The sequence below is a fragment of the Pongo abelii genome, chromosome 20 (genome assembly GCF_028885655.2).
Source record: "Pongo abelii isolate AG06213 chromosome 20, NHGRI_mPonAbe1-v2.0_pri, whole genome shotgun sequence".
Classification (NCBI taxonomy): domain Eukaryota; kingdom Metazoa; phylum Chordata; class Mammalia; order Primates; family Hominidae; genus Pongo; species Pongo abelii.
This window is the reverse complement of record NC_072005.2, coordinates 3,940,343-3,952,766: the sequence shown is the minus strand read 5'-3', so window position 1 is coordinate 3,952,766 and position 12,424 is coordinate 3,940,343. Positions and strand designations below refer to the sequence as shown.

The window sequence follows — 12,424 nt, the reverse complement described above, 5'->3', positions numbered from 1 at the left end:
GCCAGGATCTGGAGCTGGAAGCCTCAGCTAGCTGCAGCCCCTACCTCTGGGTAGGGTCTCTGAGGCAGAGCCTCCTCCTTCCTCCTGTCCTCCAACCAGACTCGGCCGATGTCCAAGGAATCTGTCCAGGCCAGCAAAGGTGGGGATGGGGCCAGCCCCAAGGGATGGATGAGGCACTCATGGAAGCAGATGGCACAGTGAGGCACCAGTGGCTGCACTGAGCCGGGCACTGGGTCCACTCAGAACCCCAGCTCCTCCTCTGTGGATTGGGCTCTTCCCAGTAGCCACAGGAAGTCAACAAAGCCTGGCCCAGCCCTTGCCAGGAAACACCACATAGACCACACCACGAAGTCTGAGGGCCTCCGTGTCCTTGTGTGGACCCCATGCTAAAGCCCCTTACCTGTGCGAGGCCACCCATGAACCTGCTGCAGCCAGGATTCGTGCCCAAGTCCCTGACACGGGCTGGGGCAGGGTTGGGGGTCGGTGGTTCTACAGCCGTGTCCTGAGCCCCCTGCACCCTGGACCCTCAGGGCACACTGAGGCCTCTGCTCAGAGGTCCCACGTTGGGAAGCTGAAGGAGCCGCAGCCTCAGGACCACAAGCCAGGGTTAGGTGCTTCCTAACCTCTGTGCTTCAGAGAAGGCCGGGAGTGGTGGTTCATGCCTGTAATCCCAGCACTTTGGGAGGCTGAGGAGGGAGGATTGCTTGAGCCCAGGAGTTCGAGACCAGCCAGAAAAACAAGGTGAAACCACATCTCTGCAAAAAATACAAAAATTAGCCAGGTGTGATGGTGCACGCCTGTGGTCTCAGCTACTCTGGAGGCTGAGGTGGAAGTATTGCTTGAGCCCAGGAGGTCAAGGCTGCAGTGAGCTATGATTGCATGCACCACTGCACTCCAGCCTGGGTGACAGAGTGAGACCCTTCCTCAGAAATGAAAATAAACGTAATTCACACACCATATAATTGCCCTTCAAGGCCAGGCGCAGCGGCTCATGCCTGTAATCCCAGCATTTTGGGAGGCCAAGGCAGATGGATCACGAGGTCAGGAGATTGAGACCATCCTGGCCAACATGGTGAAACCCCGTCTCTAGTAAAAATACAAAAATTAGCCAGGCGTGGTGGTGCACGCCTATAGTCCCAGCTACTCAGGAAGCTGTAGCAGGAGAATCACTTAAACCTGGGAGGTGAAGGTTGCAGTAAGCCGAGATGGTGCCACTGCACTCCAGCCTGGGCAACAGAGCAAGACTCCATGTCAAAAAAAAAAAAAGGCCGGGCGCGGTGGCTCACGCCTGTAATCCCAACACTTTGGGAGGCCGAGGTGGGCCGATCACGAGGTCAGGAGATCGAAACCATCCTGGCTAACACGGTGAAACCCCGTCTCTACTAAAAATACAAAAATTAGCCGGGCATGGTGGCAGGGGCCTATAGTCCCAGCTACTTGGAAGGCTGAGGCAGGAGAATGGCGTGAACCCGTGAGGCAGCACTTGCAATGAGCTGAGATTCCGCCACTGCACTCCAGCCTGGGCGACAGAGCGAGACTGTCTCAAACAAACAAACAAACAAACAAACAAATTCCCTTAAAAAAATTATGCACCTGTCACCACTAATTCCAGAACATTCTATCCAGCCCAAAGGATGCCCATATCCATTTGTGGTCACTCTCAATCCCCTTCTCCACCCTCCGGCACCCATGAATCCCCTTCCTGTCTCTGTGGATGGGCCTGTTCTGGACATTTCGTAGAAATGGGATCACACGCCGCGTGGCCTTTGGTGTCTGATGTCTCTCACTAAGCGTGGCGTCCTCAGGGTTCGTCTGTGCTGGGGCCTGTGTCACAGCCTCGCTCCTTTCCATGGCTGTCATTCTGCGGTGTGGATGGCCACGCTGCGCTGATTCACTCCCCAGTTGGACACGGGTCATTGCCACGCTTGGCTGCTGTGCACATCCGTGAACACGTTTCAGTGTGGACGGATGTGTTCACTTACCTTGGGGACATGTCTAGGACTGGCATTGCAGGTCCCACACTAACTCCACATTTAACCTTTTGAACAACTGCTCAACTGTTTCCAAAGGGCTGCGCCATGTTATCCTCCCCAGCTACGTGGACTGCAGCTTCCTCTGACCCTCGCTGCTGTCTTTGATGCTAGCTGTTCCTGGTAGGGGTGACAGGTATCTCACTGTGCATTTGACTCACATCCCTAACATCTCTTCATGTGCTCATTGGTTGTCTGTATTATTATTATTATTATTGTATATATATATTTTTTGAGACGGAGTCTCGCTCTGTTGCCCAGGCTAAAGTGCAGTGGCGTGATCTCAGCTCACTGCAACCTCCGCCTCCCAGGTTCAAGCGATTCTCCTGCCTCAGTCTCCCGAGTAGCTGGAACTACAAGGCGCGTGCCACCATGCCTGGCTTTTTGTATTTTTAGTAGCGATGGGGCTTCACTGTGTTAGCCGGGATGGTCTCGATCTCCTGACCTCAGGTGATCCGCCCACCTCGGCCTCCCAAAGTGCTGGGATTACAAGCATGAGCCACTGCACCCGGCCCTTTTTTTTCATCTTACAAAAGCAAAACGTTTGTGTATCGTCTTGGCCACCCAGAGACATGGACGATCCTGGGACCTGAATTCCGCGTATGGCCCAAGCCCCTTCTCCCAGTCTCCCAGCTTGGTGGACACCAGGCCCAGGCAGTACAGTACACAGTAAAACTGGCCTCATTCAGGTCGGGCACGGTGGCTCATGCCTGTAATCCTAGCACTTTGGGAGGTTGAGGCAGCAGGATCACTTGAGGCCCAGAGTTCAAGACCAGCCTGGGCAACACAGCGAGACTCCCTCTCTATTAAAAATAAATAAATAAATAAATAATCTGCCTCATTTGACCACGAGCAGCACCTTTTGAATTCTGAAGCTGAGGCAATAACCAAGAAAGAGAGATGTGGGTGAGGCTGTTTCTGTCCTTCCCCCAACCCCGCCCCCCAACTACACGGTACACACTTAAGAGACACAGAGCACAGAAAAGCAGACACCTGGGTGGCTTCACCTCGACCTTTTTTATTTGCATTTTTTAAAAACAATTAAATTAGAATACAAATATTAGAAAACAGCGGCCTTCAGCTGCCCGTGCGGGCGGGAGGGGCCGAGCTGCGCAGCGGGCTGCGGGCTCTGCAGTGAGACTGAACTGCCCTCGGCCAGATGCACGTCCCTTTCTTTAGACCTGAAATGATATTGCTTCCTGACTAGGAGTTCTGTTTATACAAAGGAAAATTCTGGGCTGGGGAGGACAAAAGCAAAACAGACCGCAGGCAGCGGTGTTAAAGAACCAGGTGAGGCCAGTGCCCCGCCTGAGCCCCGGTCTCCTGGGGGGCAAGGGGGGTGCCCAGCTGTGGGCTCCTGGAGGCAGAGCCCTGGTAGCTCCCCCAGTTGTTGGACCCTGAGGCCAAGGGCACGGGTGGGGCCTGCGAGGGGCCGGGAACCCCTGGGGACAGGAGGGAGGCCCCTGGTCTGGTCCTGCTGGAAGAGTGAGGCTCCCGGGGGACAGGGTGCCGGGCTAGCCTCATACCCGTCGGAAAACCAAGAGCAAAAAGGAGAGGAATCAACCCAAACCGAGAGCCGGGGTGGCCGGGGTCCCTGCTGCCCCTTGGGAAGCGACCGCCCCCCAGGCCCCAAGGACCGGGGTATGGTGGCGGCGGCGGAAGCTGTGGACATCTGTGGACATCTGTGCTGTTCCGTAGGGAAGTTAACCTGAATTGGAGTTACCGAGGTAGCTGGCTAGAAAACTGAGACCCCCCCACGCCACACGGTGCCGCACCCTGGGCCCCCGCCTTCCCCGGGGGTTCCTGGCCACACGCCGGGTCTTCAAAATACCAAATTATTGCACTTTCAAAAAATACAACACATCTGTGGCTAAACCCTCCCCAGCTGCCCACCGCACCCCCATCCTGCCCACCCATCCCCCCACCCCACTGCCCCTCCCTGCCCCAACCCACTCCATGGCTTCTCGGCTAAAACCCCCGCTGCTCGGCGTGTGAGGGTCTCTGGGCGAGGGTGCATTTACAGAGAAAAAGCAAAGGAAGAGACAAACGTCAAAGTGGTCGCCAGAGAGGAGCTGCGCCCCACCGCCCGCCGCCCAGGTCCCTGCGCACGGGCTGGAATGGTCGTGGGAAGGGGGCGGCGGGACATCCGGAGGGGAGGGCGCAGGGCGGCGTCCTGGTCCCTCCCGCCCACTACCCCTTCCCGGCTCGGACTCCAGCCGGGGAGGCGGCTGTGTGGGTGGCCGGCCTTGTTTTTAAGAGTTTGACTTTTTTGTTTCATTTTTCTTTTTTGTATCTTTTTTTGTCATTTTACTTTTTTAATCCCCCGATAGGAGAGTCCAGAGGTACAGGTGCCAGGAGCCAGGCAAAAGGGTGGAAAAACAAAACGAACGACAATAAAAAGAAAAAGAAAGGTCACTCCTCCCTCTGCGCCCGAGGCTGGCCCGCGCCCCTCTGCGTGGTGAGCACCAGGAAAGTCGAGTGTGCGGCCAGGGTCAGCAGGCCGGCACCAGGCCCTTCTGGAAGGGGCAGCGGCGCTTGGGCCGGGGTCCCTCTTCGTCCTCGTCTTCCTCCTCCTCTTCCTCCTCCTCCTCATCCTCCGAGGATGATGAGCTGTCCAGCGTGAGGTCCACCACATCGGCGCCCGGCTTCCCATTCTCCACGCTGCCCACAGGGCCGCCGCCACCTGTGCTGCCCAGGGCACCGCTCCCGTTGACGCTGGGGGCGGGCAGGAGCCCACTGGCGTCCGAGGGGCCTGTGGGCGACAGGGACAGGGTACAGGTACTTAGGATGCAACCACTGACAAATGGGGAAACTGAGGCGGCCCTGGCTGCAGACTGCGCAGCTGGTGGGGCGAGGCACTCACCCAGCACGAGGATGGCGCCCTGCGGGCTGCAGCTGCGCTCCTTTTCGGCGCGGATCGGGCACCACGAGCCGTCCACCAGGTACTCGATCTCGTCAGCGTCCTCACACTCGCTCAGGATCTTCGAGAGGAGCCTGGGGCGAGGCGGACAGCTGACGCCTGGGCTGGAGGCGCCCCGCCCCCCAAACTCCCCCAGCCCTCCATCCCTCCCGGATGCAGCCAGACACTCCCCACTTCTCTCTGCAAGAGCAGCTTCACCACCCCGACCGCAGGGGTCCAGGGGCCCCGCATTCCCTCCCCTGGCCTCAGGCCCCTACAGGTGCTGAGCCCCAGGCAGGTCTGCAGTGCACAGCACGGCCAGGGGAGGGGCGCGGCATGGAGGCAATACCCAGTGGCCCCCAACTACCCACAAGAGCAGGGGGTGTGGCGGCTGCAGGGGTCCTGCCCACCCTGCCCCTCTGGGCACCTCCAGGTGTGCACGCATGTTTGAGCGTGTGTAGATGTGACAGTATATCTGTGTGTGTGCATGTGCGTGTGTGCGAGCATGTGCGTGTGTGCGAGCATGTGCGTGTGTGCACACGTGTGTGGAGTCTATGAATGTGTATGTGTGAGCACGTGTACACACGTGTGACTGCATATGGGCATACGTGAATGTGGACTGTATGGATGTGTGGGGGGGTGTGTGTGTGATGGTGTGGACTGTATGGATGTGTGTGGGTGTGTGTGTGTGACGGTGTGGACCGTATGGATGTGTGTGGGGGTGTGTGTGTGAAAGTGTGGACTGTATGGACGTGTGTGTGTGAGAGAAGGTGTGGACTGTATGGATGTGTGTGGGTGTGTGACAGTGTGGACTATATGGATGTGTGTGGGTGTGTGTGTGTGACGGTGTGGACTGGATGTGTGTGGGTGTGTGTGTGAAGGTGTGGACTATAGATGTGTGTGGGTGTGACGGTGTGGACTGTATAGGTGTGTGTGGGTGTGTGTGAAGGTGTGGACTGTATGGATGTGTGTGGGTGTGTGTGAAGGTGTGAACTGTATGGATGTGTGTGGGTGTGTGTGACGGTGTGGACTGTATGGATGAGTGTGGGTGTGTGTGAAGGTGTGGACTGTATGGATGTGTGTGGGTGTGTGTGAAGGTGTGGACTGTATGGATGTGTGTGGGTGTGTGTGACGGTGTGGACTGTATGGATGTGTGTGGGTGTGTGTGAAGGTGTGGACTGTATGGATGTGTGTGGGGGTGTGTGTAAGTGTGGACTGTATGGACGTGTGTGTGTGTGAGAGAAGGTGTGGACTGTATGGATGTGTGTGGGTGTGTGTGTGACAGTGTGGACTATATGGATGTGTGTGGGTGTGTGTGTGACGGTGTGGACTGGATGTGTGTGGGTGTGTGTGAAGGTGTGGACTGTATAGATGTGTGTGGGTGTGTGGGTGTGACGGTGTGGACTGTATAGGTGTGTGTGGGTGTGTGTGAAGGTGTGGACTGTATGGATGTGTGTGGGTGTGTGTGAAGGTGTGGACTGTATGGATGTGTGTGGGTGTGTGTGACGGTGTGGACTGTATGGATGTGTGTGGGTGTGTGTGAAGGTGTGGACTGTATGGATGTGTGTGGGGGTGTGTGTGTGAAAGTGTGGACTGTATGGACGTGTGTGTGTGTGAGAGAAGGTTTGGACTGTATGGATGTGTGTGGGTGTGTGTGTGACAGTGTGGACTATATGGATGTGTGTGGGTGTGTGTGTGACGGTGTGGACTGGATGTGTGTGGGTGTGTGTGAAGGTGTGGACTGTATAGATGTGTGTGGGTGTGTGGGTGTGACGGTGTGGACTGTATAGGTGTGTGTGGGTGTGTGTGACGGTGTGGACTGTATGGATGTGTGTGGGTGTGTGTGTGAAGGTGTGAACTGTATGGATGTGTGTGGGTGTGTGTGACGGTGTGGACTGTATGGATGTGTGTGGGTGTGTGTGTGAAGGTGTGGACTGTATGGATGTGTGTGGGTGTGTGTGAAGGTGTGGACTGTATGGATGTGTGTGGGTGTGTGTGAAGGTGTGGACTGTATGGATGTGTGTGGGTGTGTGTGTGTGAAGGTGTGGACTGTATGGATGTGTGTGGGTGTGTGTGTGTGAAGGTGTGGACTGTATGGATGTGTGTGGGTGTGTGTGTGTGAAGGTGTGGACTGTATGGATGTGTGTGGGTGTGTGTGTGTGAAGGTGTGGACTGTATGGATGTGTGTGGGTGTGTGTGTGAAGGTGTGGACTGTATGGATGTGTGTGGGTGTGTGTGTGTGAAGGTGTGGACTGTATGGATGTGTGTGTGTGGGGGTGTGTGTGTGAAGGTGTGGACTGTATGGATGTGTGTGGGTGTGTGTGTGTGAAGGTGTGGACTGTATGGATGTGTGTGGGTGTGTGTGTGTGAAGGTGTGGACTGTATGGATGTGTGTGGGTGTGTGTGTGTGAAGGTGTGGACTGTATGGATGTGTGTGGGTGTGTGTGTGAAGGTGTGGACTGTATGGATGTGTGTGGGTGTGTGTGTGTGAAGGTGTGGACTGTATGGATGTGTGTGTGTGGGGGTGTGTGTGTGAAGGTGTGGACTGTATGGATGTGTGTGGGTGTGTGTGTGTGAAGGTGTGGACTGTATAGATGTGTGTGGGTGTGTGTGAAGGTGTGGACTGTATGGATGGTGTGTGTGTGGGTGTGTGTGTGTGAAGGTGTGAACTGTATGGATGTGTGTGGGTGTGTGTGTGAAGGTGTGGACTGTATGGATGTGTGTGGGTGTGTGTGTGAAGGTGTGGACTGGATGTGTGTGGGTGTGTGTGAAGGTGTGGACTGTATAGATGTGTGTGGGTGTGTGTGTGAAGGTGTGGACTGTATGGATGTGTGTGGGTGTGTGTGTGAAGGTGTGGACTGTATGGATGTGTGTGGGTGTGTGTGTGTGAAGGTGTGGACTGTATGGATGTGTGTGGGTGTGTGTGTGAAGGTGTGGACTGTATGGATGTGTGTGGGTGTGTGTGAAGGTGTGGACTGTATGGATGTGTGTGGGTGTGTGTGTGAAGGTGTGGACTGTATGGATGTGTGTGGGTGTGTGTGAAGGTGTGGACTGTATGGATGTGTGTGGGTGTGTGTGAAGGTGTGGACTGTATGGATGTGTGTGGGTGTGTGTGTGTGAAGGTGTGGACTGTATGGATGTGTGTGGGTGTGTGTGTGAAGGTGTGGACTGTATGGATGTGTGTGGGTGTGTGTGTGAAGGTGTGGACTGTATGGATGTGTGTGTGTGGGTGTGTGTGAAGGTGTGGACTGTATGGATGTGTGTGGGTGTGTGTGTGAAGGTGTGGACTGTATGGATGTGTGTGGGTGTGTGTGTGAAGGTGTGGACTGTATGGATGTGTGTGGGTGTGTGTGTGATGGTGTGGACTGTATGGATGTGTGTGTGTGTGTGGGTGTGTGTGTGAAGGTGTGGACTGTATGGATGTGTGTGGGTGTGTGTGAAGGTGTGGACTGTATGGATGTGTGTGGGTGTGTGTGTGTGAAGGTGTGGACTGTATGGATGTGTGTGGGTGTGTGTGTGAAGGTGTGGACTGTATGGATGTGTGTGGGTGTGTGTGTGAAGGTGTGGACTGTATGGATGTGTGTGTGTGGGTGTGTGTGAAGGTGTGGACTGTATAGATGTGTGTGGGTGTGTGTGAAGGTGTGGACTGTATGGATGTGTGTGTGTGGGTGTGTGTGTGTGAAGGTGTGGACTGTATGGATGTGTGTGTGGGTGTGTGTGTGTGAAGGTGTGGACTGTATGGATGTGTGTGTGGGTGTGTGTGTGTGAAGGTGTGGACTGTATGGATGTGTGTGGGTGTGTGTGTGAAGGTGTGGACTGTATGGATGTGTGTGGGTGTGTGTGTGAAGGTGTGGACTGTATGGATGTGTGTGTGTGGGTGTGTGTGTGTGAAGGTGTGGACTGTATGGATGTGTGTGTGGGTGTGTGTGTGTGAAGGTGTGGACTGTATGGATGTGTGTGTGGGTGTGTGTGTGTGAAGGTGTGGACTGTATGGATGTGTGTGGGTGTGTGTGTGAAGGTGTGGACTGTATGGATGTGTGTGGGTGTGTGTGTGAAGGTGTGGACTGTATGGATGTGTGTGTGTGGGTGTGTGTGAAGGTGTGGACTGTATAGATGTGTGTGGGTGTGTGTGAAGGTGTGGACTGTATGGATGTGTGTGTGTGGGTGTGTGTGTGTGAAGGTGTGGACTGTATGGATGTGTGTGTGGGTGTGTGTGTGTGAAGGTGTGGACTGTATGGATGTGTGTGGGTGTGTGTGTGAAGGTGTGGACTGTATGGATGTGTGTGGGTGTGTGTGTGAAGGTGTGGACTGTATGGATGTGTGTGTGTGGGTGTGTGTGAAGGTGTGGACTGTATAGATGTGTGTGGGTGTGTGTGAAGGTGTGGACTGTATGGATGTGTGTGTGTGGGTGTGTGTGTGTGAAGGTGTGGACTGTATGGATGTGTGTGTGGGTGTGTGTGTGTGTGAAGGTGTGGACTGTATGGATGTGTGTGTGGGTGTGTGTGTGTGAAGGTGTGGACTGTATGGATGTGTGTGGGTGTGTGTGTGAAGGTGTGGACTGTATGGATGTGTGTGGGTGTGTGTGTGAAGGTGTGGACTGTATGGATGTGTGTGTGTGGGTGTGTGTGAAGGTGTGGACTGTATAGATGTGTGTGGGTGTGTGTGAAGGTGTGGACTGTATGGATGTGTGTGTGTGGGTGTGTGTGTGAAGGTGTGGACTGTATGGATGTGTGTGTGGGTGTGTGTGTGTGAAGGTGTGGACTGTATGGATGTGTGTGGGTGTGTGTGAAGGTGTGGACTGTATGGATGTGTGTGTGTGTGTGTGTGTGTGTGAAGGTGTGGACTGTATGGATGTGTGTGGGTGTGTGTGTGTGAAGGTGTGGACTGTATGGATGTGTGTGTGTGGGTGTGTGTGTGTGAAGGTGTGGACTGTATGGATGTGTGTGTGTGGGTGTGTGTGAAGGTGTGGACTGTATGGATGTGTGTGTGTGGGTGTGTGTGTGTGAAGGTGTGGACTGTATGGATGTGTGTGTGTGTGGGTGTGTGTGTGAAGGTGTGGACTGTATGGATGTGTGTGTGTGGGTGTGTGAAGGTGTGGACTGTATGGATGTGTGTGTGGGTGTGTGTGTGTGAAGGTGTGGACTGTATGGATGTGTGTGTGGGTGTGTGTGTGTGAAGGTGTGGACTGTATGGATGTGTGTGGGTGTGTGTGTGAAGGTGTGGACTGTATGGATGTGTGTGGGTGTGTGTGTGAAGGTGTGGACTGTATGGATGTGTGTGGGTGTGTGTGTGAAGGTGTGGACTGTATGGATGTGTGTGGGTGTGTGTGTGAAGGTGTGGACTGTATGGATGTGTGTGTGTGGGTGTGTGTGTGAAGGTGTGGACTGTATAGATGTGTGTGGGTGTGTGTGAAGGTGTGGACTGTATGGATGTGTGTGGGTGTGTGTGAAGGTGTGGACTATGGATGTGTGTGTGTGTGTGGGTGTGTGTGTGTGAAGGTGTGGACTGTATAGACGTGTGGGCCTGCAGGTGTGTGTGAAGGTGTGGACTATGGATGTGTGTGTGTGTGTGGGTGTGTGTGTGTGAAGGTGTGGACTGTATGGATGTGTGTGGGTGTGTGTGTGAAGGTGTGGACTGTATGGATGTGTGTGGGTGTGTGTGTGAAGGTGTGGACTGTATGGATATGTGTGTGTGGGTGTGTGTGAAGGTGTGGACTGTATAGATGTGTGTGGGTGTGTGTGAAGGTGTGGACTGTATGGATGTGTGTGTGTGGGTGTGTGTGTGTGAAGGTGTGGACTGTATGGATGTGTGTGTGGGTGTGTGTGTGTGAAGGTGTGGACTGTATGGATGTGTGTGTGGGTGTGTGTGTGTGAAGGTGTGGACTGTATGGATGTGTGTGTGGGTGTGTGTGTGTGAAGGTGTGGACTGTATGGATGTGTGTGGGTGTGTGTGTGAAGGTGTGGACTGTATGGATGTGTGTGGGTGTGTGTGTGAAGGTGTGGACTGTATGGATGTGTGTGGGTGTGTGTGTGTGAAGGTGTGGACTGTATGGATGTGTGTGGGTGTGTGTGAAGGTGTGGACTGTATGGATGTGTGTGGGTGTGTGTGAAGGTGTGGACTGTATGGATGTGTGTGGGTGTGTGTGAAGGTGTGGACTGTATGGATGTGTGTGGGTGTGTGTGAAGGTGTGGACTGTATGGATGTGTGTGGGTGTGTGTGTGTGAAGGTGTGGACTGTATGGGGGTGTGTGTGTGTGTGGGTGTGTGTGTGAAGGTGTGGACTGTATGGATGTGTGTGTGTGGGTGTGTGTGTGAAGGCGTGGACTGTATGGATGTGTGTGTGTGGGTGTGTGTGTGTGAAGGTGTGGACTGTATGGATGTGTGTGTGTGTGTGTGTGAAGGTGTGGACTGTATGGATGTGTGTGGGTGTGTGTGTGAAGGTGTGGACTGTATGGATGTGTGTGGGTGTGTGTGTGAAGGTGTGGACTGTATGGATGTGTGTGGGTGTGTGTGAAGGTGTGGACTGTATGGATGTGTGTGGGTGTGTGTGAAGGTGTGGACTGTATGGATGTGTGTGTGTGTGAAGGTGTGGACTGTATGGATGTGTGTGTGGGTGTGTGTGTGAAGGTGTGGACTGTATGGATGTGTGTGTGTGTGTGTGAAGGTGTGGACTGTATGGGTGTGTGTGTGTGGGTGTGTGTGTGAAGGTGTGGACTGTATGGATGTGTGTGGGTGTGTGTGTGAAGGTGTGGACTGTATGGATGTGTGTGGGTGTGTGTGTGTGAAGGTGTGGACTGTATGGATGTGTGTGGGTGTGTGTGTGTGAAGGTGTGGACTGTATGGGTGTGTGTGTGTGTGTGGGTGTGTGTGTGAAGGTGTGGACTATGGATGTGTGTGTGTGTGGGTGTGTGTGAAGGTGTGGACTGTATGGATGTGTGTGTGGGTGTGTGTGTGAAGGTGTGGACTGTATGGATGTGTGTGTGTGTGTGGGTGTGTGTGTGAAGGTGTGGACTGTATGGATGTGTGTGGGTGTGTGTGAAGGTGTGGACTGTATGGATGTGTGTGGGTGTGTGTGTGAAGGTGTGGACTGTATGGATGTGTGTGGGTGGGTGTGTGTGAAGGTGTGGACTGTATGGATGTGTGTGGGTGTGTGTGAAGGTGTGGACTGTATGGATGTGTGTGGGTGTGTGTGTGTGAAGGTGTGGACTGTATGGATGTGTGTGGGTGTGTGTGAAGGTGTGGACTGTATGGATGTGTGTGTGTGTGGGTGTGTGTGTGAAGGTGTGGACTGTATGGATGTGTGTGGGTGTGTGTGTGAAGGTGTGGACTGTATGGATGTGTGTGGGTGTGTGTGTGTGTGAAGGTGTGGACTGTATGGATGTGTGTGGGTGTGTGTGTGTGTGAAGGTGTGGACTGTATGGATGTGTGTGGGGGTGTGTGTGTGAAGGTGTGGACTGTATGGGTGTGTGTGTGTGTGTGGGTGTGTGTGTGAAGGT

The 12,424-nt window shown here is 54.3% G+C and overlaps 1 protein-coding gene across 1 annotated transcript in view; it reads right to left on the bottom strand.

Annotated features, from left to right (window-relative positions):
* Positions 1–3,028: 3,028 nt before the first annotated feature.
* PIAS4 (protein inhibitor of activated STAT 4) overlaps positions 3,029–12,424 on the bottom strand; it is a 38,148-nt gene continuing 28,752 nt past the window's right edge. Inside the window, exons 10-11 of the mRNA XM_024237982.2 lie at positions 4,894–5,024; positions 3,029–4,782 (exon numbers count right to left, since the gene is read on the bottom strand). Coding sequence (XP_024093750.1) covers positions 4,523–4,782; positions 4,894–5,024 — 391 coding nt within the window. The 3' untranslated portion in view covers positions 3,029–4,522. The remainder of the gene's footprint in view (positions 4,783–4,893; positions 5,025–12,424) is intronic.